This window comes from Haliotis asinina, chromosome 1 (genome assembly GCF_037392515.1).
Source record: "Haliotis asinina isolate JCU_RB_2024 chromosome 1, JCU_Hal_asi_v2, whole genome shotgun sequence".
NCBI classification, from domain to species: domain Eukaryota; kingdom Metazoa; phylum Mollusca; class Gastropoda; order Lepetellida; family Haliotidae; genus Haliotis; species Haliotis asinina.
In genome coordinates, this window is record NC_090280.1 from 40,756,301 (window position 1) to 40,782,611 (window position 26,311).

Consider the following 26,311-nt stretch of genomic DNA (forward strand, 5'->3'; position numbering starts at 1 on the left):
AGGAAGCCAATATCCATACTCACCAACATTGATGTTGAGGGACTTGGATACATTGTATGTCACACCACCAACAACATTGGTGGCCAAACATGTGTATGTTCCCGAATCTTCAATTTGGAGATTAGAAAGTATTAATTCATCGCCAGACGATGTGGAATTAACAGTTCCATCTTTTTGCCAGGTGTAGGTCGCTGGTGGGTTGGTAACAGCGTTACACTTCAGGGTGACAGTGTCGCCCACGGTGTGTGTGCCTCCAGATGGGTTGGAGCTAACATCAGGGTCACTGTCACGGAATGTATCTGAAAACAACAGGATGAGTGATACTCTAAACCCGGCTTTGTGCTGCTTTCAGCAACATTCCAGTCACATACTTTATAGGGACAACAGAAATGGGTGTTACACATTGCACACAGTTGAGATTCGAACTGGATCTTCAAAGTGTTGAACCCAACCAGAAACAACCATACATATCTATATAACTGTTACCTAATGTTAATAGCTACCATACCTTATCTGTTATAACCACTGTCCATTAGGTGTTTAACGGTATATACCACAATATTAGTAGAACCATGGTATTTCTCCTTCACAATGCAATAAAAAAAAATTCTGTAATTTCAATTTCTATCTAACCATAAAATGACATTTTCTTTCAATCAATAATTATGGTTTTTTTCCATGTTATTAAACAACGTAATGTTTGGCTCTGGTTGTCAGTTTTCTACATTATGATCATATCTCATATACTGAACTGAATGTCTTGTGCCGCAACATCTACCATACCATGGTAGAGTACCACCATCAAATTTCTCTCTTTCACCCAAATGATAGCAAAGTCTGATTAACCACATCCTCGATATCTCCAGGGTATACGATAAGTCTCCACTATACCCTGGATGCATCCACGGCTCAGCCGGCTCCCTTGGCTGGCTATTTATTCAATCAGGTGTCTATGCTGGGAAGTTGAGCGAACCAATCACAACTCGCTTTCGCTTTTCAAACTATCTAACAGATTAATGTTGGCAAAGCAAACTATGCAGAGGTTCTCTGAAAGAGGTAGAAGGAGTTTTTGCACATACACATGTATTTCTTTTTGGACCTAAAAATATGTCTGTATGATTTCTCCAAATACTGAGTCGCACTGCGAGCAAACTTTCGCTACCGCTACCTCTCTTGACAGTGGCAAGCTTGGTTATAACGACGGCCTAGCTGATTGGCTATTGTGAGAATGTGAAGCCAGCAAAGGGAGGTAATAAAATTATCGGGCCGACCCGTAGATGCGTCCAGGGTATAGTAGAGACTTGTCCGAACGTATACCCTGGAGATATCAAGGATGGATTAACCAGTGAAACAATACTTTCATCACATATCTCAAGGCACAGTTTAAAACAACTGGTTGTCACGACATGGCTGAAATATTGCCGACATGACGTTAAATACTAACTCACTCACTCACTTTAAAACAACTGGCATTTCATCTGCATCAATATTAAAGCATGGAACTATCAGTCTAAGTAAACTTAGTCTCAGTGTATTTCGATACACTCCGCCACTGAGTCTAACAAAACCTAGTAGAAGGTCGTGTCTGGTAGCCTTTGAGCGACCAATGACTCTCCAATCAAATGCGAGATGGTTAAATAGATTTAACCAATCAGACAACGGCTTGTATTTAGGGATCGAAAGCCTTTCAAAATATTCAGGTCACTGACACAGATCCCTCCACAAACAAAAATCCGCTTATAACACAATTATGTGACCTGCAGTATATACGCTTTGGGGTTTCTGTTGACATGTTACCATTAGCTAATATTTCAGCAAGATGACATCCTTGAATATTGCCCAAAACACCATTTAAGTGACTGTTTACTCATCATGGTTGTACGTACACTGCCGTAAGCCGTGTGCATCACCCGGAAGTGAGCATACACTAAGTAGCATTCGGAATCGATCGGGTACGAACCTTTTCGAGATAAAACGTATAAATGGTAGGTGCGAATGTCGACTTTCGCGATTTGGTAAGCTGTGTTCTGATTGGTCAATCTAAAAGGTTACCTGACCTTCCATAAGGTTTTGTTAGACTCCGTAGTGGAGTGTAACGAAAAGTACTGAGGATAAGTTTACTTTGATTGGGAACATATCCACAGCAAATAACATACATTGTCAACTTGATTTTCTTCAGACTAAATGTCTCAGGACATATTCAGGACATCATTGACTTATAAACAGACATTTTGTCATTGCGAAATTCGAAAAAGAGTCATTTAGAACTATTGAATGATAGTCAGTCAATGTCCCCTTGTCTCCAACCTCTGTACTTACAGAAAACTGTGATGGTGTCAGTTTGCCGACATGTAGAGTTGCATCTCTCGAATCCTGTGGGCTTTGTGAGTGTGGTGTGGTTTGCAGCACATCGGATGGTCATTCCATTATCTAGCCTGCTCATATTCAGCGCGAGCTGACTTATTCGTTCAGAGGTGCAAGTTCCTGTACTTGGGTAAGGAGGATTTAGTCTTGCCAGACTGGTGATGTCAACTGGTGTGTTGTCACGGTAACGGAACCACAGGAAATCTCCGGCAGGTTTTCCAACCACTCCCTGACACTGGAACTCAACCTGCTGTCCTTCCGTGTAGCCAGTGCTAGTTGGAGGAGACAGTGTTATAGTGGGTGTCAAGGGCTCAGCTGCAATGAAACAAAAACATACTATCAGTAAGATATCACTTTACATTAAGCAGCTGACCCAACATGTTCAAGTACTTATGCCCTCTTAGGTCCTGCATGTGGACAAGGAACCCATGCTTGTCATAAGAAGCAACAAGCAGGATTGAGTGGTCAGGCGTGCTGACTTGGAAGACACATGTCATTGGTTCCCAGTTGCTTAGATCGATGCTCATGCTGTTTACAGATATTTCATGTCTGGTTTTTTAATGTTTCCTGCAGCCAAAATATGTCCATTATTTGAAGATTGACTTTGAATGTTTTTCAATTATTTGAGGTAAATGAGGTAATCAAAATACTGAACTTCATAAATATGCATGAATATGTATAAATGTTTGCATATCTCTCCACCATAAATGTGAATCTTTGACAATCAGTAGTGGTGTAAGTTGTCCAGTTTAATGAGCATGACTTAATTCTTAACCTTCACTGGGAAATGAATGCTAGAAGATGGCACCAGTTCAAGGAATCAGAAAGCACAAATTACAAACACAATGACCATTTTGTTATCTATTTTAAACATGCAAATGAGTGAAGTTAGTTCTGATCCTCAATGTCCTGTAATTATTAAAGTAGAAAGAAACAGAAAGGTGATATTATCCTGAAGTAATATCTATTCATTTTGTAATATTGGTATGACAAAACATGGGTAGGGTAGTGTCACCGAACAAGAAGTATCATAGCTAGTGTATCGATACAGAAACAAATGTATCATTTATCATACTGTTGCATAAAATCTCATGACAAGCCAGTGGTACAGTTCGTCATTTTAACCGCAGTAATTATTTTAAGTTTCAATGTAATGATCATAAAATTCCCTTACCCAGCAAAACAAGGTTCATCTCCGCTTCCTGAGAGGCAGCCGTGTTGCCAGCTGTTTGGTAAGAAGCCGTGCACTTGTAAGCTTCCTCATCCTCACACTCGACACGATCAAAGCGCAAAATTGTGGAAGCACCAACTACCATGAGAGTTGTTCGATCTTTAAAATCCTGTGTAACACTTTGATCATAGAGTGATGAATTTGGATTGAATCTAAACACTGCAATGTCTGTGAAACTTTGGTCTGCAGCTCTCTTTCTACTCATGGTTATTGAAAAGAGCGTTTCTCCTGTTCCCAAAACGTAGTCACATTGAACATCCACAGGGTGAGGTCCTTTAGTTGCCGTCTTATCAGGTGAGGTCAACGTTAATCCACACACATTAGAAACACCTGGAAAGAAAAAGATAGAAAATATTTAATCCTAGTAATACCGTCAAGATCTAAGGATCATGTTCCTAACTTACCACATCAGAACTGAAACATTTTGTACATTGTTCCTTTATTCTTTTATTCTCTACTGACAACAAATCACTGTAACAATCCATAAGTCTCACTATAATCAACAATTCGATGCACCAAGCTTAGACAAATGATGATTTGACCCCTGCAGTACTTCACTCTGTTGTTATCATCCTCATCCTCATCATATCCCAGACAAAATAACTTAGGGATATCGGCATTGCTATGATTGATATTTCATCAGATTGTCAATGAATAAATAGATCATTATACATACTTTCAAAAGTTACATATATCCCTAACTATTTTACTCCAGTATATGATAAGCTAAAAATTATGGGATTTTCTTTTGAACTTCTTGACATGCAGGGGGTCATTTATTTTAGGTATTGTCATTCACACTGTACATGCTTCTCCGTAGTAATCATCATCAACACCCTTGTCATGAATTATGAACGGTCCCTAATCCTACTGCCATGAACTGGTATGCATGCAACATGACTGCCAGCTTGAAGAAGAAAGGGGAGACAACTCCTTCCGTTCCCAGCTTCAACTGACTGTGCCCAAACAGCAAACAGTGAGTGTCAAATCTGCCCTCTCTGTCACAAATTATCTACACTGTGTCAATAGCCTTCACTCAGGTCACAAAGACAGGGACTGGGTCTTCTGCCAAGACAGACAAATGTTGAAATGTATCCTTTGAAGTTGCCTACTTGTGTCTTGGCCAATACTTACATTTTCCCTCACCTGGCTGGAAGAGGCAGTCCATTATCATGATTATAGGCCTGGGTCTCCTTTCACAAAGTGCAGTATTATTGAATGGGATTTATGGTCAACCTTAGTAAAGGTTGCTTTGTGAAAGGAGCCCCTGAATGTTAGAAGAAGTGTGCATTTTGTTAGTACATAAAAAGAGAAATACCATTGAGAAACTTGAATTTTCTCTTCTAAAACTTCCATTGAAATATAATAAATCTGATATTCCCACTCAAATACTATTATACAATTATTCATACATTGCAAATTAAATGATTTTTTATCATGAGTTAGGAGCTCATATTTTCTATTTTGCAGTGTTTGAAACTACAGATCCAGAGCTCAAAAACGTTATATTTAGATTCCACGTTGACCTTAGTCTTTCTCCAAGGCTGTACTGAATGCTAAGTCTGTGAATATGTATCACAAGGTCATTCCATCTTTCAATGAAGCACATCAAGATAAGTGGATAGTCTAAGGACACCGGTCTGTAATTAATATTCTTCAGAATGTTGTATTAAACCATTCATTATTATCTAAAAGACTTGTGCAAGTCAACGCTAACCTCAACCACCTCACTAACCAGTGTCTACAGTATTTGGTATATTTAGTTTTTTCCCCCTTCTAAGGATTATCACTTGTACACTTGATTACAATTGTTGGATAAATAACTAACACATATGTCAAAAAGATTCTGTATTCTGTCTCACAGTTCCTGAACCACATTACTTTCCTTACTTACTTTCCACTTTTTTACTTTCTCCAAGCTCTCTGCTATGCTAAGGCCTTAAATGAAGCTGGCCTTAAGATATGCTCTGAATCTCTGGCCTCCGTGAGGCTCCTTTTCAATTCATATAGGTGTTACCAAATAATAAACATTCAGAGAACAAGCATTAGTTTAGGCATTCTGTTTATACACTTACTTTCAATTCCAACAAAAGGCAAAAATCAAGATTTAAACCAACACTTGAAATTTCAAGGGAAAGCTCAAGACATCTTTCTAATGTGTTCAGATTCCCATGAAAGGTTCAACTGATGTATATGTGTTTACATCCATACATGCAAATAATGATATTCTTCACACCACAAGACCACATTGTCTAAATATGGAGGCTCAAAGTTCAAACACACTATGTTCATATGGTCCACACGAAAGATCAATATTCATATTTGGTCAGCAAGTGGCCTGAAGCTGGACAACCAGTTGACATGACCGATGAAATATGAGCCCAGTATTTACCCAGGTCTGACAGCGTGTGACATTAGTGATCGGCACCTGCGAGAAACCCACAGGCTCTCAAGGGAGCCTGATAACAATAGATAGTCCCCACGAGGGCAATATTACACATATAGCATGCAGTTGATTTGAGATCCTGGACAAGCAGAAAGCGCCTCCAGCAAAGATTATATACTTAACTTGGGTACTGAAACATATCAGTATATTTCAAGTACATATTCACAGGGTTTTTTATTAGGGTTGTTAGAATTCATTAAGAAGCCATGTATCATAATAACGTTCTGCAATACAAACATTAAGGGACTGGCTACTGTAACAAAATATATGTTGTGTTGTAGAACTGTTACAAAGCCCTTGTACATTCAGAGAATTCTCTTTGTAGTGGATGTGGCACAAACCTGCTGGACCTAACAACCCAAAAGTAAAAGTAAATGTAATTTTTCAAAAAATCAACCACTCTCATTGCTTAAAGATACAGCAATCTTTCCCATGACTTTTTCAATGCTAGACTGATTTGTTTTGTCCCTAAAATTAAGAAGTGTACTGTACCATTCCTTATGAAATTAAATATAGAAACTATATACATTGGCACACTAGTCTTATCTAAGTATACAGAATGTAAATGTAGATGTTCTAATGTTTCAGTAAGACATACTTGCATATCACTTGAATGGGAAATTTGTATTTTTCTGGCCAATGTATGTTGTATAACTAAACTTCAGAAAACTACATTTAGGAAGTCAGTCTGTTATTAGATTCGGCACCTGAAGAAATATGGTTACAAATTATGCTTTGAACCTTCCAATCATATATTTATATCATCGTGTGTCTGATGTTATCTCTGGATGCAAGATATATCTTGACAAACAGTTCCTTAACAAACATGATGGATAAAGTTATGGTTATAAAAAGGCAAAAAGGACCTTTAATGTCAGTTTGTTTTAACCATAGTTTGTTAAATGAATGTTGATTAAATTTTCAACAGAAAGTGACCAGGAACAAAAACCTGATCAAACTATCTGTCAGTTCTAATATGTTGTGAGAGATATTCATCACTGTACTTTTCAAACTCTTATTACACATAGTCTTAACAAACTTAATAACTAAGTTGATAAATATTTTGATGAAACCTAATCATACTATCAGCGACTGTGTTTAGTTTTACCCTGCACTCAGCATTATTCCAGGTGTAGGTGTATGATGGCGGTCTGTAAATAGTCATGTCTGGACCACTTAATCCACTGATCAAGAGTATATGCATCAGTTTACATATCTGGGATACAATAACATGAATCAACCAAGTCAGCAAGCCTGACCACTGGATCCCGAACACAGAACAAGCTGAACAAATCCATTACCCACTACTAACCCACTGTCCCTTGAGTACAGTTCTGTACCTGTCGCAGTTTCTACTCCATATACTGTAACTGTGTGCATGTACAAAGAACCTTCTCTCCATCACTGTCACTGTTTGCCCTAGACATGAAAACTTAGGAGTCATCATGACTCCCTGGTGTCATGAGAGGGAGTCATGGACATGATTAGAAGAGTCAGCTTCAGTATGGAACTTTCATCAAGACGTCAACTGTGATTGTATAAACTATAAAAAACAAGATAAAAGGCAGGTATTTAATCAAGTTAATCAGCAAAATATAAGCTAAGTAGTTTTAAACAACAGCAAATAACAAGCTTAGATCATCTGAACTTAGGGCCCAGTAAAGGCTGTATATTAGAGGTAATTTGTTTGTCAAACACTGCACTGTCTATGTACATATCAAATAATGTAGGTATATCATTTGACAAATCTTCTTTCCCAAATCAGATTTCAAACATAATGGCACATTAACACTAACCCAAGAGAAACTAGGTCTTGCTCTGTAGGTCTCAATGAATATATCTCCCCGTTTCATCTAAATTATCTTAAATATTAATGACATATATCCTACAGAGCACAAACAAATCAACTTCACCAATCTACTGTAACAGTAATACCAATAGCAAGGGATATGACGATCTTGCTTCAAAGGTCTCCAATGGCGTATGTCCCCATTTCAGTAAAATGATTTTAATATTTATGACACTAACCCTAAGGAACATATCAAATCAGCTTCACCTAATGGGTTGAAACAGAATACCAATACCAATCCAAGAAAAGTGACAGTCTTACAGTATAGATCTCTAACCAGTATATCTCCCTATTTCATCAAAACTAACTTTAATATTTATGACACATCCCCTAAAGAGCATGTCAAATCAATGAAGATCAATACAGATAAGGTCAATCAAATGATTTTTCTTCATAAGGCATAACATGACTCCTTGGCAATTATCAAACACACTTAGTCATCAATGCTCAGCTTAGACTGAACACATGTTTTTACTTTGCTTCCTTTTGAGAGAAAACTATGTTGCATTATTGTTCAGCCATGTGCAGCAGCAAATTGTCCACATACAAGGTGAAGTGCCACGCCCACAAAATCCTGCATTGTCATGCACTGTACAGGTACCTCAGTAACTAGGTGTCAGCTTAGCATTCATTAATTGCTCTGTTCAGTCTTCAGAACAAGTATATGCCCACAGATCTTATACCTTACAGATTGGGTTTTTTGTGTGCAAAAGAATTTGCTTGGCTTATATTTTGTGACGTATATATCTATATGCAGACTCCACCTACATGCAGACTCTAACCTTTCAAGTAAAATGCTCAGAGATTGTATTTAGCGAGACTGAAAGGAACCAGTTATTTTGTTTGCTGTTCTTGCTATTTGACACTGGTCTGTAAATAACAAGGTCTATACTGGACAATCCAGTGACAGACATCATAAGAATGTCAATCTAAGTAACTGTCAAACAATGATGTCACCCAAGTGAGTGAGCCTGACCACCCGATCCAGTTACTTGCTGGTACAAGCATGGGTTCCTAAAGACCAATTCTAACCTGGATCTTCACAGTTTTTAAGTTGATAAGCTGGCACTTAGCATTCAAGTATATTTGGCTTTTTACAGTCTAAAATTGCAAAATATATGACAAATATAAATACTTACTAACATTTGTGTGCAAAAGAATTTGCTTGGCTTATATTTTGTGACGTATATATCTATATGCAGACTCCACCTACATGCAGACTCTAACCTTTCAAGTAAAATGCTCAGAGATTGTATTTAGCGAGATTGAAAGGAACCAGTTATTTTGTTTGCTGTTCTTGCTATTTGACACTGGTCTGTAAATAACAAGGTCTATACTGGACAATCCAGTGACAGACATCATAAGAATGTCAATCTAAGTAACTGTCAAACAATGATGTCACCCAAGTGAGTGAGCCTGACCACCCGATCCAGTTACTTGCTGGTACAAGCATGGGTTCCTAAAGACCAATTCTAACCTGGATCTTCACAGTTTTTAAGTTGATAAGCTGGCACTTAGCATTCAAGTATATTTGGCTTTTTACAGTCTAAAATTGCAAAATATATGACAAATATAAATACTTACTAACTTACTAACATTTACATTTATGTAATAATCATGAAAATATATACACGCTATACACAGTTATTTGGCCATGCTGACCCTATACATTAGAGTGAATAATAAAGTCCCCTCTGGCAGCCACCCCTACTTGCTAGGTGCCAGGTTTAACCCACCTCCCTAAGGGCCTTGCCAGATGATATCAGGATCAGATGGACTTGCCATGCTGGAATAAGTGTCCTGTCAACACTGCTTCCTGGTTCCGAATTCAAATCTGACTCTGATTTGCAGATAGTTAGTAACATCATGTCCCAAATCAAAGACATTTACTGACCTAGTTCTTAACAGACATGTTGCAGTTTATCCTGAACATTGCACTGTAGCCAGTGTATTTTCCACTCTCTTAGCAAAAGAAACAGGTGTTCCTGTAAAATTTGTTGGCCTGAGAGTATTTTCTATGAAATTGATATATTTATGTATTGTTGAACCTCTTTACAGCAAAGATCAGAATATCCCAACTAAACTAGGAAACCAACTTATCTTCTTCACATGACATCTCACTGAGTGAGTGAGTGAGTGAGTGAGTGAGTGAGTGAGTGAGTGAGTGAGTGAGTGAGTGAGGTTTATGCCTCAATTAGCTATATCACAGTGAGGGACACCAGAAATGGGCGCCCTGCCTTGTACCTATGGGTACCAAACCCAGGTCTTCTGCATGGTGACAGATGAGTGCTTTCACCACTAAGCTATCCTGACATCCCTAACTTCAGAAGTCTAACATCCTTCATTCAATTGAGTTCTCTCTGGGTTCACGAGTCCTCACAGGCCATTCAGTATTGATGGCAGTTGACGTCTGACTTCTATTGAAATAGTTCTATTGCTACCTAGGATCCTAAAGGGTCATTAAAGCTCAGATCAGACATAAATAAGTTACATTTGAATGCTTGGTGCATTAACATGACAATCATCTGATGATCTGATAAGTGCAGTTTGGAGATTTAAAAGCTCATTTAGAAAACAGAATAACAAAAACATTTTCGTATGATTGTACTGGCTTCACTGGTACATGATGATTGTTTAGCCAAACCATAGACGTCCCTGAACTTCATCAAAGTAACTTGTAAACTGCTAGAGTTGATCTAGAACCTGAATGATACCAGCACAAGAACAACATGATTTCTTTCAGCTTGCCTGAAAACTATGGACCTTCTTCTTGAAAGTTACCTGTCCTGCTTGTCATAAGAGGCAGCTAATTCAGTTTTCAGTGTATGCAGCAGAAACCGCAACAAGTACAGATCTGTGCTCAAGGCCTAGTACTTTGTATTGGGTAATGTATTTGTTCAGCATGTGCTTTCAAACCTTTTGTCGGGATTGGGCTATCAAACTTGCTGACTTGGTTCACACATGTCATTGTGTCCCAAATGTGTAGACTGATGCTCATGGTGTTGATCACTTGATAGTCTGGTCCAGACAGGTTATTTACAGACCACTGGAAAACTACTGAGTGCAGCATTAGACTAAACTCTCTCACTCACTCCCTCACTCACTCACAGTCACTGTTTGAATGATTAAGACAGATACTTTGTAGGACTCCAATGAATCTACTAATATGTGAATACGACACATATTACACAACATTGTGCGAATACTGGATAATATATTTACAATATCTAGTGAGCCCCTATAAGCTGATGTAGTATTCAGTACATTCAGCAAAACCGTAACAAATCATATGGCGTTTAGACTATGAACACAACGTTAATTTACCACCACAACGAGTAACACCTTAAGGTCAAATTAATTACACGAGCATCAGACCATTACATTCTTCATTTCCCAGTTCCTTTTCTAAAACCTATTTTGTATTCCTCACTTTGCTAAATAACAACCAATTTCTAGCTTGGATTACAATGATGACTAATGGATGATATTCATTAAGGTATACGGATCGGTTCACCAAATGAGGAGGTAACCGTAACAGTCCTTGTGTTGTGGATCTTTGGAATTTGGGATGTTTTAAATTCTTGCTAAAACAGAAAACCAAATGCCATTCCTTAACTATTTCAACTGGAACTTAATGGATTGGAGATAGACATTTTAAGTCAGTAACTGTGAATTCGACACTTAGCAAAAACATACTGTCTGACCCTGAGGATCAATGCACCATAACCAGTGAAAATAATGTCTAATAACTCCAGAGTACAATACATTGTAGTGTACCACAACAAGTCTCCTTCAACCCCACAATATGAATGTACAACACGTCAATCACAAATTGTCAGTTTGGAAAATAATGAGCAGTTAGTCATGTTTGATGACATCCATAGCATGCGTGGGGGAGCTTTCAAATGAAACAGGTCACTGACTACTTTATTCTGATAATTATGGAGTATGTCAGTGATGAGATCATCCCTGTATATCGCTACAACAGACAACACACTTGACTGTCTTGTGTTCAACATGCAGTGCTTAATGCCAACTTTTGACAAAGTTTGCTGGTCACACCCAAGATCTGGTACACTGCTCGACAAATCTATATGGCTGGATGCGCAGCTCTGGTGAGCTGACCAAAGTCACTCTCTTCATATTCTACGTGAGTGAGTGAGTGAGTGAGTGAGTGAGTGAGTGAGTGAGTGAGTGAGTGAGTGAGTGAGTGAGTGAGTGAGTGTAGTTTTATGTCGCACTCTGCAATATTCCAGTTATATGGCGGCAGTCTGTAAATAATTGAATCTGGACCAGACGATCCAGTCATCAACAACATGAGCATCTATCTGCACAATTGGGAACCGATGACATGTGTCAACCAAGTCAGTGATCCTGAGCACCAGATCCCATTAGTCGCCGTTTTCGACAAGCATAGTCGCTTTTTATCGTAAGCATGGGTTGCTGAAGGCCTATTCTACCCCATGACCTTCACAGGTTGCACGCAAATGCTTTTACCAGGAGTGAGTGAGCGAGTGAGTTCAGCATGTTCAGTAACTTAGTCTATCTTTTAAACAGTTTATGTTCAATAATTGCCACCAATACATTCTTTAACAATGTTTAAGACTTTTGCAAGTTCAGGCCACTGTTCTGGAGATCACAACACTTTTTATAGTACAGAATGTGGAGAAAAACAAGCTTATTTAACAAGCTTCACTTATCAGGGACTTTCTCAAAAGTTGACAGTTGAGTTATTTTTCACATATTTGATCAGAATGCAGTGAATGGCGGAATCGGCCTGTGTCCAGTGACGATCTGTGTGACTACAGCAGCTGTTAGTGTGCGATTGCCACCTGTAATTGCCCCAAACACACACATCCCCCATTCCATATTGACTGTCACAGAGACAAGCATTCATAGTCAGATCTGTCCGCCATCCTGCTCGTCATGCCACAGACACGAGTCAACATCGCACCACAAACACAGGCAAACACTGGGAAAAAAATGTAACACTTTTTTTCCTTTATTCATACTCCTGATGTGAGTGAGCAAGATGGAGTCAGGTCAGAGATATACCTAGTGTTTCAAATGCAGATTCAAAATTCCTTCTGACTTAAAATTATACCATGAGATTTTGACTTTGAACTTGTCTAGGCACTGACATGTCCAGGCATTACCCTAAAGCCTTATAATGGTGCAACTGAACTTTGAAATACACTTTCTAAGTAATTGTTTGCCCTATTTCTAGCCTCAAGTACACCAAATTCCCTCAGTTGCTGACGACAAGATAACTAACGAAAAAAAACACAACATAAAAAAAACAAAAACAAAACAATTTTAAGTCGCCACATTGGGAGAGAAAGTGTGCACTCTTACGAATACACCTACGCCCCTCTGGATCCCTATCGACAATTTTTTCAGAACTTCAGGAGGACAACTCAGAATGCAGGGTTGCCAAAGTGGAATATGGCTTTAGAAATATTTCAGATAAAGCATATTTATGAAAATCATGTGTTGCTGGGGTTCATCATTACCTTCCGCCAAACTCTGGAATGACAGATGGTCAGAGACAGGCAAAGTTAAATGTAACCTCTCTGAAAGGCATTAGGAAGATAGGGCAGTAAGGAAGAGTGACAATATATGTATATTCTTACTGCTATGACAGCGATGTTTTGATGCAGGCTCTAACACCATTATCAAGCAAGCAATGAACAAATTGTGGCAATCAGACAATGTTTGACCTATGAATGTGACAAAATTTCTCACAAGCAAAACCTCTTGCACACTGTCAGTCATGATTCCAAAATGTGAGTGGAAGTGGTCATATGAAACATCTAGCAATATCCTACGATGTCAAAATGGGGGAGACCAGAAACTGACAACATATATTGTAGTTTGTACATGATGCATCCATGTGGGGAATCAAACCTGGGTCTGCTTGCATCATAAGCTGACACTTCCATCAATGTGCTACACCACTGGTCTTTATGAAATGCATTGCATGTGGTACTTTCCTAATACAAACAACACAGACGTCTTCCGTCATTCTTCAAACAATGACCAGGACTTGTAATTATGATAACGCTGATTTTAAGTGGTTAACAGAGGGAAGCTTCAGGTGATGAAGCGTGTTTACTGTATGGTTTGACTGACTAAATGTAACTGATCAGAACAACAAGGAAAAGAAATCAACTTCTCTGATTTCAGCTAACCAAGTTTCCTGTCCTATCTACTTCCTTATATTTTGATCAAAGCAAGATTAATGACTTGAGCTTCAGATTAACATGTGGTTGTTTTTGTACACAGCATCAGTGTGAGTGATAGCCACTGGCCCCCAGCCAGTCGCTAGTAAAAATCCAGTCAGGCCAGTAAACCTCCAGTCTCTTACCCGACTCAGCATCAGTTCAGTCACAAAAGCACAAATATATGTAGAAAATACATGCTTGTGCATTTCTTTGTTGTTTAACGTCACATTCAGAAATATTCCAGCTAATTGATGGTGGTCTGCATATAACACTTTGGAGCAAACAGGTGGTCGACATCATGAGCATAATCCGGAGCAATTTGGATACAATGACACTAATCTACCAAGATGCTGACCCTGACTACATGATCATGTTTATCACCTCTTACATTAAACAATGATTGCTGATGATCACTTCGAACGAATTAGAGTCAGGACTAGACCAATAAGTCACAGAACATCTTAAGGTCATGTATGAACCAAGTCTCCAAGTGTGATGACCAAGGCATTAAGCCACCTCATGTGACAAGCTGACGTTGTTGGGGCCCAATTCTAATCCGGAATCCCCACGGGGAACTTATCCTTCCCTGTAGCACAAACTAGCAGAGTGTTAAGCATCAGTAAAAGCCGATAATGAAAGTAATTACCTACTGTCATGCCTCGTTAAACCCCTAAACATGTTAGCCCATAATTAGTACAGTTGCATGCATTCTGGGACCAGAAGGCTTAACACGTTTAATATCCATAACAGAATATAATCCAATTCAGTTCTTTGAGTTCTTTAAGCTGTGTTCTAAAGATTACATGAAAAAGACAAAGACCCCCTTTAAGTACTCGAGGGTTTTTATGGTTGTCTTGGTGGCTTGTGGTGGTAGTTCCTTGAAACTTTGCATGCAACTACTTCCTTTGACCAGTTTCTGTAAATACTTTTAAGAAGTTTTAACATTCGAAAACCACCTAAAATGTCCATCCTTCTACAGTACTTCACCATGTGTCATCTGTACTACTTTGAGAACAAAGCCAAGCATGATGAATTGCCTGAAGACCAACATTAACACTGTCAGAAACACAAATTTGATAATTTCATAACGGTTTCCAGTTTCAGTCAACTATAGTTTCTCCGAAGCTTTATTTATTCTTGCTTGATCCATTCTCCTTTTAGCAAACTAAGAAAGCTGCAACGACTCTCCAGTATTCAACTTTCCCTCTCAGTTCCACAGAAATTAACATTTCCAATCTCCGATAAAATCCCCTATGTTTACTTTGAATAAGGGTTGTTGCGAAACAAAACCCAAGCAACTCTCTAACTCCTCCAAACAATGACATCAAGGGAGAGGAGATGTTGACATAATTTACTTCATCAACTGACAGCTAATGAAGAAATTCTCTCTGACTCTTCCGCAAGAGATGTCCTTAACACCTACACAAGCATAACAATGGGACGAGGAGGTCGCACGAAGATAGGGTTTCAAAGAAACCAGCCTTCCCCCAGTGTATTTGTGTGTAACCTATGCCGTACTCTGCTATCTAAACTTGCAAATGTCAGGTGGGCAAGTAACTGGTTCCACTTAATGCCTGCTCCATCACAGCAACCAGATGGGGAACCTAATAGAGCCAGGCCTGAGACTGTACGCCTTTGTACTTTAAGTGGCGCTGATTTAACTTCTACAAGACTTACAATCCAGACTGTATTTACACTGGGAGGTGAATTAATATTCGGTTGATCAGTGTCAACATCATTGGAGTCAGGACACAATTCAATTTCCTTGAAAAACTTTAAAAACAGTTAATGCAGGTATGGCAAGTAAATAGAAATCCGAAATGACATTGTATTTAACATTTATTCAATTTGTAATCCTATGATGAATTACCCACCACTCTCTCATCTATCTTGCATAACTGAAGAATGCCTTAGCTACTGAATGAAAATGTCTGTCCATCTGATCTTTGGAATATATTCTCAGAACCCTTTGCCACAGATGGTTGAATATTGTTAACACGTGTTCCAGTGTTGGATGTACATAACTTATGCTGATCCAAAACAGATACACATCAGGGGAAAAAAAGAATGGTCACCTGATGAACAAATTGCAAACAATAAACCTGCAAAAATGAAAAAAAAAAATAATGAGTGTGGGGTTACTATGGTAATAATGAGTTCATGCACAACACACAAAACAGCAGGAAATATTGATTGTACCAGAACATATTGGGTCAACTGTTACCATGCTTGTTGGAATAGCAAAGCCATACCATGTAATGTGTTCACTGTAAATAACAGGAACAGACATGACATGAATGTGTGCCATCGTATCCCAAACATATAGATTTGTGCTCATGATGTCAATCACCGGATTGTCTGGTAGAGATTCCATTATTTGCAGACCATGATGATAAAGCTGAATTATGAGGAATGTGACATTATTAAACATCACACAAACAAAACAAGTCCCTCCTTTAAAGTCATTTGGGGCAGTGGGGTAGTCTAATGGTTAAAGCGTTCGCTCGTCACGCCGAAAACCCGGGTTCGATTCCAAATATGGGTACAATGTATGAAGCCCATTTTCTTGTATCCCCCGGCGTGATATCGCTGGAATATTGATAAAAGCGGCGTTAAACCAAACTCACTCACTCACTCAGTTTAAAGTCATTTAATCTATGCTAGATTATATCTGGACAGAAAATCTTCATATTAGCAGCTTAACGTTGCCCACAACATCTTCTTCTCATCTGTTTCTTTATAATTATTGCTTAGTTCTACATTCACGTGAATATGGGATTGTGGGATGGTGCTTTTCAGGCACATACAAGCTTGCTTGACCAAGGCTTGCAAAATTTGGAAACTATTTCTCACACTGGTTGTTCATTTACCCAGTCACCAACATGTTAGGTAAATTGCATCTCTCAACATGAAAATGTCTGCATCAAGTTCCTGGAGAAATCTGCATGTCATGACCACCAGCACTACCAACGCTGAGCCCTGGGAGTCACATTACACAGGCCATCAGCCAGATATCTACATCCAGTGTTACCTTACACACCTCCCAACCCCCCAGTCTTCAAACACAAGGCTAATATCTGACCTCCAGATACGTTTTTGACTATGTGGATTTGATACCAATACTCTTGAAACTGAGTAGGAACTTTCAATTTTATGTGGGTGTCTATACTTTTTGATACTCACAATATTTGCAAAATCTGGGTATTTATTTCAAATAACAAGTTGTGACATTTTGGTATTTAAATTTTAATCATAGAAAATAGGCAAATTCTTCTCGGTTAGCTAATACATAAAGATAAATTATAGCTAATTGTGAGTGAGTGAGTATTAAACATCACATCGGCAACATATCAGCCATATTGTGACAAGAACATTTAACACTGAAATGCAATATATGTATATTATGAAAACATGTCGACAAAGGAAAGTCTAGCATGGAAAGTTTGGACAATACATATAAAAACTGGACTGCCAACAACAGTATAGTTTAATATAGCTAATATGGCTTTATCCACTTGTTCTGAAAGAAATAATATGTGCCTTTGACTACATTTGTTTTGATGTAAAGCTAATGTTACAGGTTCAGTGGAAACATTACCATCAATTGAATTTGATTGTGAAACAAAGCATTTGTCTATGAATTCATCTAGCAGTCCTCTAATGTTTTCTATTTGTGGTGCAAAAAGCTATATATTTTATTCTGAGTGTGTTTAAGCTTTCAACTGCATTTGCTCAACATTATCAATTGTTTACACTATAATTGCAGGACATATAGAAAGAAAACAGCCATTTGATTGGTCAATATTTATAGATGGGCCAATCACTGAAGGGTTGACAAACGATAGCTGGTGGTCTATGTGCGTTGTGCATCTAAATTCCATTTAGAATTATTCAAGATTCTTTTAACCATGAAAATTTGGAGATGGAAAAACTTCAGTTAATTTCAATTCGCTTGAAATGATCGGACACTCAACATGATTCTGATGTAGTGGGTAAATAGGCACTGGTATTGTGACATGGCGTAAATTAAAATATTTTGTGTTTGCTCATACTCTGGCATTTATTTTTCTTGCACATTTCAAGTTTTCTACAGCATAGACGCAAATATGCAGCTTATCTGGAACTCTGCAGGTAAACAAAATTTCTCTTTGCAGGATAGAAGGGTTGATGAGACTCAAGTTTGGATAGATATCAGACTGCTACGGCTGTAGATACAAAGTCCAAGATACAATACAACAATCATGATATGCATGTATCACTCCTCGACCCATATTATGTCTGATTTAAACAATTACATGCCTTTGTTCAAACAGGGTGCCTAGCGCAGATGCTAGTGATAAACATGTTCAGTAATTAATCATAGCTCCTCATGAAGGTTTTGTTTGACAATGTACATAGAAGAGTATAGTCTCCATATTCTACAAAAGTGAGAGGGGGAGAGAGAGAGAGAGAGAGAGTACAAATGGGCTTGACACCTTGTACCCACGTGCAGATTACAACCTGGCTGTGCCTTTGGCGTGACAAGCAATTGGTCTAACCACCATGCTACCCCATAGCCCCCTTATATTCTACAAGAATCAAATATACCTATAAGGATGAATTGGCATTTACTCTCAGAGATGTAGTCATCTTAACTAAAATAAATAAAAATACATATTTTCTGCAAAACAAATCCAAGAGCAATCCTAAAGCTAAGGCAATTATGACTTGCCAAATCATTCTAGAGTCAAATTGCATGACTGATTTGCTAGGGTCTTGGAGACAGACTAGAGTCATACAGAAGGTGAAACAGACCAGTAACAGACCATCTGCCCGGTGACAATCAAAAATGAAATTTATCTTTCAAACTTGATTACTTGATTGAAATCATTAACAAGGAAAGGTAAAACAAAAACTTCTACAATAATCAGGGGCATCTGGGGTCATTATGGTTTGTTACTATGGTAACAGTCATGCACACCTGAATCATTCATTCTAACCATTTGGGTCAACAACATGGATCTCAGCACTGACTCTCAAAAGCTATCTTAATGATGTTAATTATTCACACAATCGTGTATTCTCTGTATATCTGCACCATCATTATGATCATATCATTTTAACATTTGAAAAACACATTTTCATTCCATTTGAGAATGCACTTCAATACCATTTTCGCTTATTAACTCCATAACTGCTAAAACACAACTGATGTCAATTCTTATAATTAAATATTTCAATGATAATTGAATCATTTATACACAAGGGACTGAAGAAACTGCATACACTCAGCGACCTCGTTCAGCACAACGCGCAACACCCAATTTATTATCAACCAATCACAAAACAAGTCTTTCTGATCCTGGAACTGACTTGATGTTTTTTGGTTTAAGGAAACCAACGTTAACAAATGGTTACTTGGCATTACAAATAAAATGTAACGGAAAATGTGTCTTCTGTCTATCTTCATCATGTCAAACATGTCATTTGTTGCAAAAAATATCATCATCATTCTCATTGCAAAGATATCTTGACAAGTGATGTTTCCTTAACATTGAAACTCAGAATCTTGTGCAACATCAGATGTGTTGGATGTGGCCAGGTCTGGCTGAAACACAGGTTACTCTTTGTCAAGTAACCTTACACGCCAAGAAGCATTTCATTTAAATTCAATTTAAACCGGAGCCTAATCTGATTCCATTATTCTGGTCCGTCAGTCAGATGGTCTCCAGTTTTATTGTGCTTCAAAGATGAGGCAAACGGAATGATCATGATGAATTCCAAACTAATAAAGATTTAAATGAGAATTTAACACTTTGTGAGTTCATTCAAGCAGAATTCTAGGTTTTTTCCTGCAGTTTCTTAATGAGGTGATGAAATTAGACCTTCTACTGTTTCATGAAACAAGTCGAAGTGATTATGTTAAGCTGGGGATAATCAGCATAATCCTGCTGCTTGTTTTAATTATCTGCCAGGAAATACTTGCCAGGGGTGGGACTAACGACTTCCTGTGGCAAGGAGTCAGTAAGTATGGTATTAAGCCACTTTTCAAATTTTAGCAATATTTCAGCAACATCACAGCATTGGACATCACCAGGAATGGAGAATTGTTGCCAGTAGACATCACCAAGTTGACGATGGATTTCAAGCTAAAGAAGCTGACAACTGCTTGAAATCTCAAGTTTTACGGGAGACCATCTTGTCTACATGTTACATTCTCGACTGTTTACTTGTATGAAGAATCAGATCGAAATGAATGAATGAACCGAAGGTCCAGTATCTATAACTGAAAGCAGCCCTATCTTTCACAAAGGGTGATAGAAATGTCAGAAATACAATCACCATTTAAGTACATTTGGTTAAGATCTGAGAAATTATTGGCAGTTTCATGCAGTACAACAAACCTGGGTCAGCAATACATTCTCTATCATAATACCCAAACGTGGTCTGCTACAAGAAACTGTCACAGAAATGTGATATCACATGGAAATGCCACTTTTGTTATTTTCTTAATTCCAAAAATCTGTAACTCACTTCAACAGGAGATGTGTAATATTTGACAAATTAACATTATGTATTCCAGGCAGTTCTGTCAACACTGTTCAATGCCTCCAGAGAAAACTGCATTACTAAACACAAGTGTTTATAAGATCTGTTAGTGAATCCTCTAAATTGTAAAACTTTTGTTACCACGCCCATGGGAGGTGTATAAACGTAGTGACAGACAAACATGTCTCCACTCCGGACACTGCTTATTGTCTCCAGCCCTAGTGATATACTGGCTGTGAGCGCCATCAGAGCAATAAATCACATCAGGACTTATCTCCTGTCCCAGTGCAGCGTGCAGTTTCAATTAGGCATGTCTGTAAAACTTGCCTACAGCGGCACACCTCAACCAAGCACATCAAAAGATCAGACTTAGGGTAATGGTTCCTTGCAGAGCTGCCAGGATATCCTTGTGAACATTAGTAATACAGATTAACAAGATTTCCGCAAGACACACAGTTTGTTGAAAAAACAGTTCATGATTGTGAAAGATTATTTTAACCCGAATATGTTTTCTCAGGATTATTTTCAAACACATATGCTTATGAATAAGTTATTATTTCTGTACATGGGGCTCTTTCGAATGCCATGGTGTTATTCTAATATAGATATATTGCAGCGTACCACTGCTTCTTTCAAACTCAATGAACTGAAAATAGTATCTCAAATAAGCAACACTGAAGCTCATGAACTGACTCATTGATTGCTCAGTGTAAATTCTAACACAAGAAATATCCAAATTAATAACAGATTCACAACACTGCAAAATAATAAAAGAGAGTATTTAGAAAAGCAAGTTAAAAAGGTGATTGGTGGCGTATTTCATCACAGTAAAGCAAAAACCTAACACCGTCTTTCCACAACTCAAAAGTAACACTTGAAGGATTGTCTACAATGCGCTTTTAATAATGAAACTGACTACTCAGTTTTACAATCATATGCTGTAATGTACATTTCTGTTGGCCATGTGAAAACAATGTCAGGCATATACTAATAAAGAACTGAATTGTATTAGTTCAGTAAGTAACAGTGTTACAGTGTTTGATCTATCAACATGATGAAACTAGTTTATCATACAGACATTTTTCATGACTACACATTTCAATCACATTTGATGCAAACATACAACCTTGTTGATGAACACTGTATTGTCAGAGTATTCTACACTCAGCTGTTTATCTGAGTTGGTAGAACAGTTCATCTGCACCAACTGAAAAACTAACATCTTCAGTTCTTTATAACCTTGTAATTATTTGGAAATTTCAAAAGCTGCAAGGATCTTGTGCATGTGGAATGTTGACCTTAATTTTCAATAGTGAAGATCACCATAATTATCTGGAAGCCAAGATAACGTGTACAAATTGAGGTTTTAGTTACATGTGCATGGGCTTGATATAGGCTTGAAATAGGCTTGATTACCTAGCCTGAAGTGAATATTGGTGCTTTGATTCTTTTAAGTCTTAATTTCACACTCAATCTCTAGGTACATAAACCAAATTCATCCATTCCTCTTCTGTAAAAACCCATAGAAATATTCCATTGTAGAGGATACCAGTAGGTTGTGCAATACTATTGTTACCATAGTTACTTGGGGTGACTATTGAAGGAAATGGCTACATTATTGTGATAATAATTGTCTGTTGCAACATAATATTGCAACAGTTTATCTCTTCTTGAATTGTCTCATTTGTAGTTAATTCCCAAGTGAATGTTTATCAAATATATAAAAAATATGAAAGAAAGGTTGAAGTATATCTTAATAACTTACAAGAAACTTGAAACCCAGATCAAGTAAACAGTTAAAACATGAACTCATTGAAACTGCAAGACAGCACCCAAACAATGTAAACAACATAAATAATAATAAGTCAATGGCTACACTATCGATAGGCACATCGTACAATTGATGCATCGTTACTTTTCCATGTCTACCATTTTCTACCATCCATTAATTGCTGTCGGAGACTCAACAACAAAAATCCATGCATCAATACAACCCAAATGGTTACCTAAATGTTCTAAGTTCCATATATTTCATTCCCATTCAGCATGAATCTACACAGAACTTGGGGGCATCACATGGGTGTGTAGGGAGTAAGGGGTGAGGTTTAGAACAGTAGCCTCAGTAAGTAACAAGCAAATGTTGTGTCTACATGCCTACAGGTGTGAGCTCTGATACAACCCTTTTTCTTAGCACCTGGAAGTGACAGGTCACTCTACCTGTCTGACAGTGGCTTAGATAGCCCCTGTGATGTTTGAGAGTCAACAAACTACACAACTAACCCAGGTACAATCACACCTACGTTGGCCAGTCTTTATACAACTAATTACAGGTGTGACAATGATGGTGAAAATTAAAAAGTTTGACAAGTCTCTTTTACAATACACACACTGCCTGTTGAAGCAATGGATTACATTATCTAAAAGTATTTTCATCAACTGCATATTAGCAGGAAAATCTGCTTACTCTATACTCTTTAACTTGAATGATGTGGTGCGCTAACTGGCAAACAACTGCAATTACAGCCTAAATATCTAGTGAGAAAACTATTTTTGAATGAGTTGTTATGGGATAACGTTTTCATAATTCATCCATACAGACTAAATAAATCAGTTTCTGACATCCAGTATTCATAACAATTATGAATTAAATGTGCAGTAGTTCATCAAAATCATATTTTCAAACAGACTATCTCCAGTTTGAAATTAATTGTTTGCCTTAGGGTGCTTGTTGGCAGTGACTGTGTTAATTTACTGAAAACTTAAGATAATTCAGGCAAATAGTGAAACAGACAATTTAACCTCAAAGTCAAACTCCCTATACTCTATACTATCTTAGTCCTATAAATAAAGTATTTCTGAAGAATAGAAAGATCTGACATTTCTACATATCTGTCTCGGCTCCACAAATACAGCATTGATCTGACACCCATGTTTATTTTGTAGATATATTTATAAATAAGACAGATAGATGTACAACTGGGACTTACGTCAGTATATTCTATAAGGAAGGAGTTCCTTTCAAATTACAGTGCTTAAGTTTTGATGACTATACCAATATGTCTGCATTATGTTTACAAAAGCACTATGTCATAAAAAAACCCTGTCAAAAGGCAAACACCTTTGAAGCAGAAACGAGAGCCATCACTCTACATTTTCATATCTTCAATCAAACATTTTTAAACATGTTCTGTTCCATTTTACACCATGTTTTACGAGTCCCTCTCCTTTGACTTTAATTGCTGATTTGAAATGTGACTCTCTTATCAGCCCAGCGAACCCTTCCCCTCAGATTTTACACCCATAAGTTTCACTTACAAGCTTCAGTTTTAATCCCCAAAGGCCCCGAAGTCAATGACTAATAAAATTCACTAATCCTTCCCATGAACCTCCTGCTCCTGAAGCTGCCGGAGCCCAGTTTGATTTATGTGGAGTTTCAAGTCCACTGTCAACTCAGCTATTTAGAATTGTTTCAAAGTCTAGAAAGCTGCTGGCTGCTGGGTCATGCCTGCTTTATGACTGAATACTTGCAGCTTGGCATGCTGTGAGCAAAAGGGATTAGGACTGCCTCAACTCGTAAGATGTTGCTAAATGCCTTGGACAGAACAAAATGTTTATACCATTATCATTCTTGTGTTTATACCATTATTATTCTTACATAAAAACTTGCTTATAGATGTGTAGATGCATAAGAAACTGAAATCAATTTTGAATAACGGAGTTTAGTGTTTCTGAAAATTTCATGAATCTAATAAAAGTATTGATTACATCTGTACCCAGTATGCATATATGTACTAGAATAATTGCATTTACAATGTCATCAGAACATAGCTTCCTGTGCATGATGTTTTTTTAACACACTCAAGCTGCAATGAGGTGTGCCACACAGCAAATTCTTATGAGACGTCTTGAATTTAGGGTAATGTTTGTGAAATGTTATACAGTTGTTTCAGGATTAGAGCGATAACAAGGAATGTTTGTTGAGTGTCAACAACCCATAACCAAATCATTTGCTATGTGTTTATTATTTTGAATCAAGATAACTATTTGTACAATATCAATTTTTTGTTTCAAATTATTTTCAAATTTGAACAAATACATAAAATATCCATTCAATTAATTCTGTTTTTTTTCCACATATATCTATACTTCCTTAACTTTATATGTTAGACATGCAAATTGAATAAATAACGTCACCGATTTGCTGTTAGAGAAATACACGGTATATACCACGTATCTCCTCTACATTAGCAAGTAAATATAAACCAAATATGAAATATACTGAAAAATATGGTGCGAATGTGGATAAACAAATAGTTAATTAATGATACATTCTCACTATTAAATCATCGGAAATCCTGAACTGACCACTCCCAATTCTGAATCAGCTTCTGTAGACACTTAGATAGCACACCTGTCTTTTTACCTGAAAGGTATTAGACGAATATACATGTCACATTTCTCCTAAAGCAAGTTCGGCTGTACAAATTGTCATGTGTTGTAAAGTTACATATGTGACTATAGACCCTTATCAACAATACCACACCTGAAGTAGGGTGCAGCTATGACGGCTGTGGACATCTTTTGAAGTTGACAACCCGTGTGTGACCCAGCGCACGGGTCAAATTGCTTTCAGACAAATCGGTGCAGGCAAACAAATATCAAAGAAAGCATCTAAAACATCGTCAGTAAATTGCACTGTATGCACAAGCAATAACATAGCGAGAATGAACTTTCTTAAACTCTTTCAAAACTACTTATTCATTGCTGGATCGTGTCCCACTTAAGCTATTGTTGGGCGTCCCGTGTAGATATTCAAATCACAAACACACACAGGGCAACCTGTTTCAGCGAGTCGCAAAACGTCACATTACTTACCTATTAAAAGAAGGAAAATTGAAAATAATCCAACTGAATGTTGTGGTATCCGTTCCATAATTGTCGAAGTTTTGCCAGTAATTTCCACACACAAACGACACGCAGATGCGGTCCACGCCGAGCTGCGATAGTAAAACAAGCTCTTTGGCTTCACGTATCCGCCATGAGTCATTTACTCCCAGAATGCTTTGCGATGACCTACTTTCTCTTCAGCCCACCTGTAATCAACAACTGTCCAACAACGTATTCCTGGTACTGGTGGTAGAATACTGAAGGAGGGGGCCTTATCAACATCGCACACAATACTGAACCATATTACGCCACTTTATCTGATTGCCGTTTGATTCTTTCAAACGACTGTTTTTCAAACTTAAATACCTGTCTTTTGTTTTTTCACAGGGACGGTGCTCGCGTCACTAACGTTGGAAAAAGCCCCGTGTTACAAGCAGAAAAGCCAGTAGTAAAACAGTCACGGTTGACACAACATGTCACCTGATGGTTTGCTGGTAGTGTCAAAATATTGACTGACACGTTTTGTAAACATATATACAATGAAAGCTGAATATTTCTTTGGTGATGCGTTCGATTTAAAAATGCTTTTCTGTGAACCTTTTATTGCTTCGTGTTCAGTTGGCTCGATAATACGCCGGTTGTGTTGATACAGATGTATGTTACATAACCACACGATATGTTTTCTTTTCAGCAATAATTTTGAAATATGCTCAACGAAATGGATATGGGAACTCATTACAGAACAAGTGTTCTATTATTATTTCCCGGGTTTCTTCACATTC

General features: G+C 37.8%; 1 protein-coding gene across 1 annotated transcript in view; it reads right to left on the minus strand.

Annotated features, from left to right (window-relative positions):
- Window positions 1-25,719, minus strand: part of LOC137291401 (cell adhesion molecule 2-like) — a 38,199-nt gene extending 12,480 nt beyond the window's left edge. The window contains exons 1-4 of the mRNA XM_067822740.1: window positions 25,518-25,719; window positions 3,539-3,925; window positions 2,320-2,679; window positions 24-299 (exon numbers count right to left, since the gene is read on the minus strand). Of these exons, the coding sequence (XP_067678841.1) occupies window positions 24-299; window positions 2,320-2,679; window positions 3,539-3,925; window positions 25,518-25,689 (1,195 nt within the window). The 5' untranslated portion in view covers window positions 25,690-25,719. The remainder of the gene's footprint in view (window positions 1-23; window positions 300-2,319; window positions 2,680-3,538; window positions 3,926-25,517) is intronic.
- Window positions 25,720-26,311: the final 592 nt, after the last annotated feature.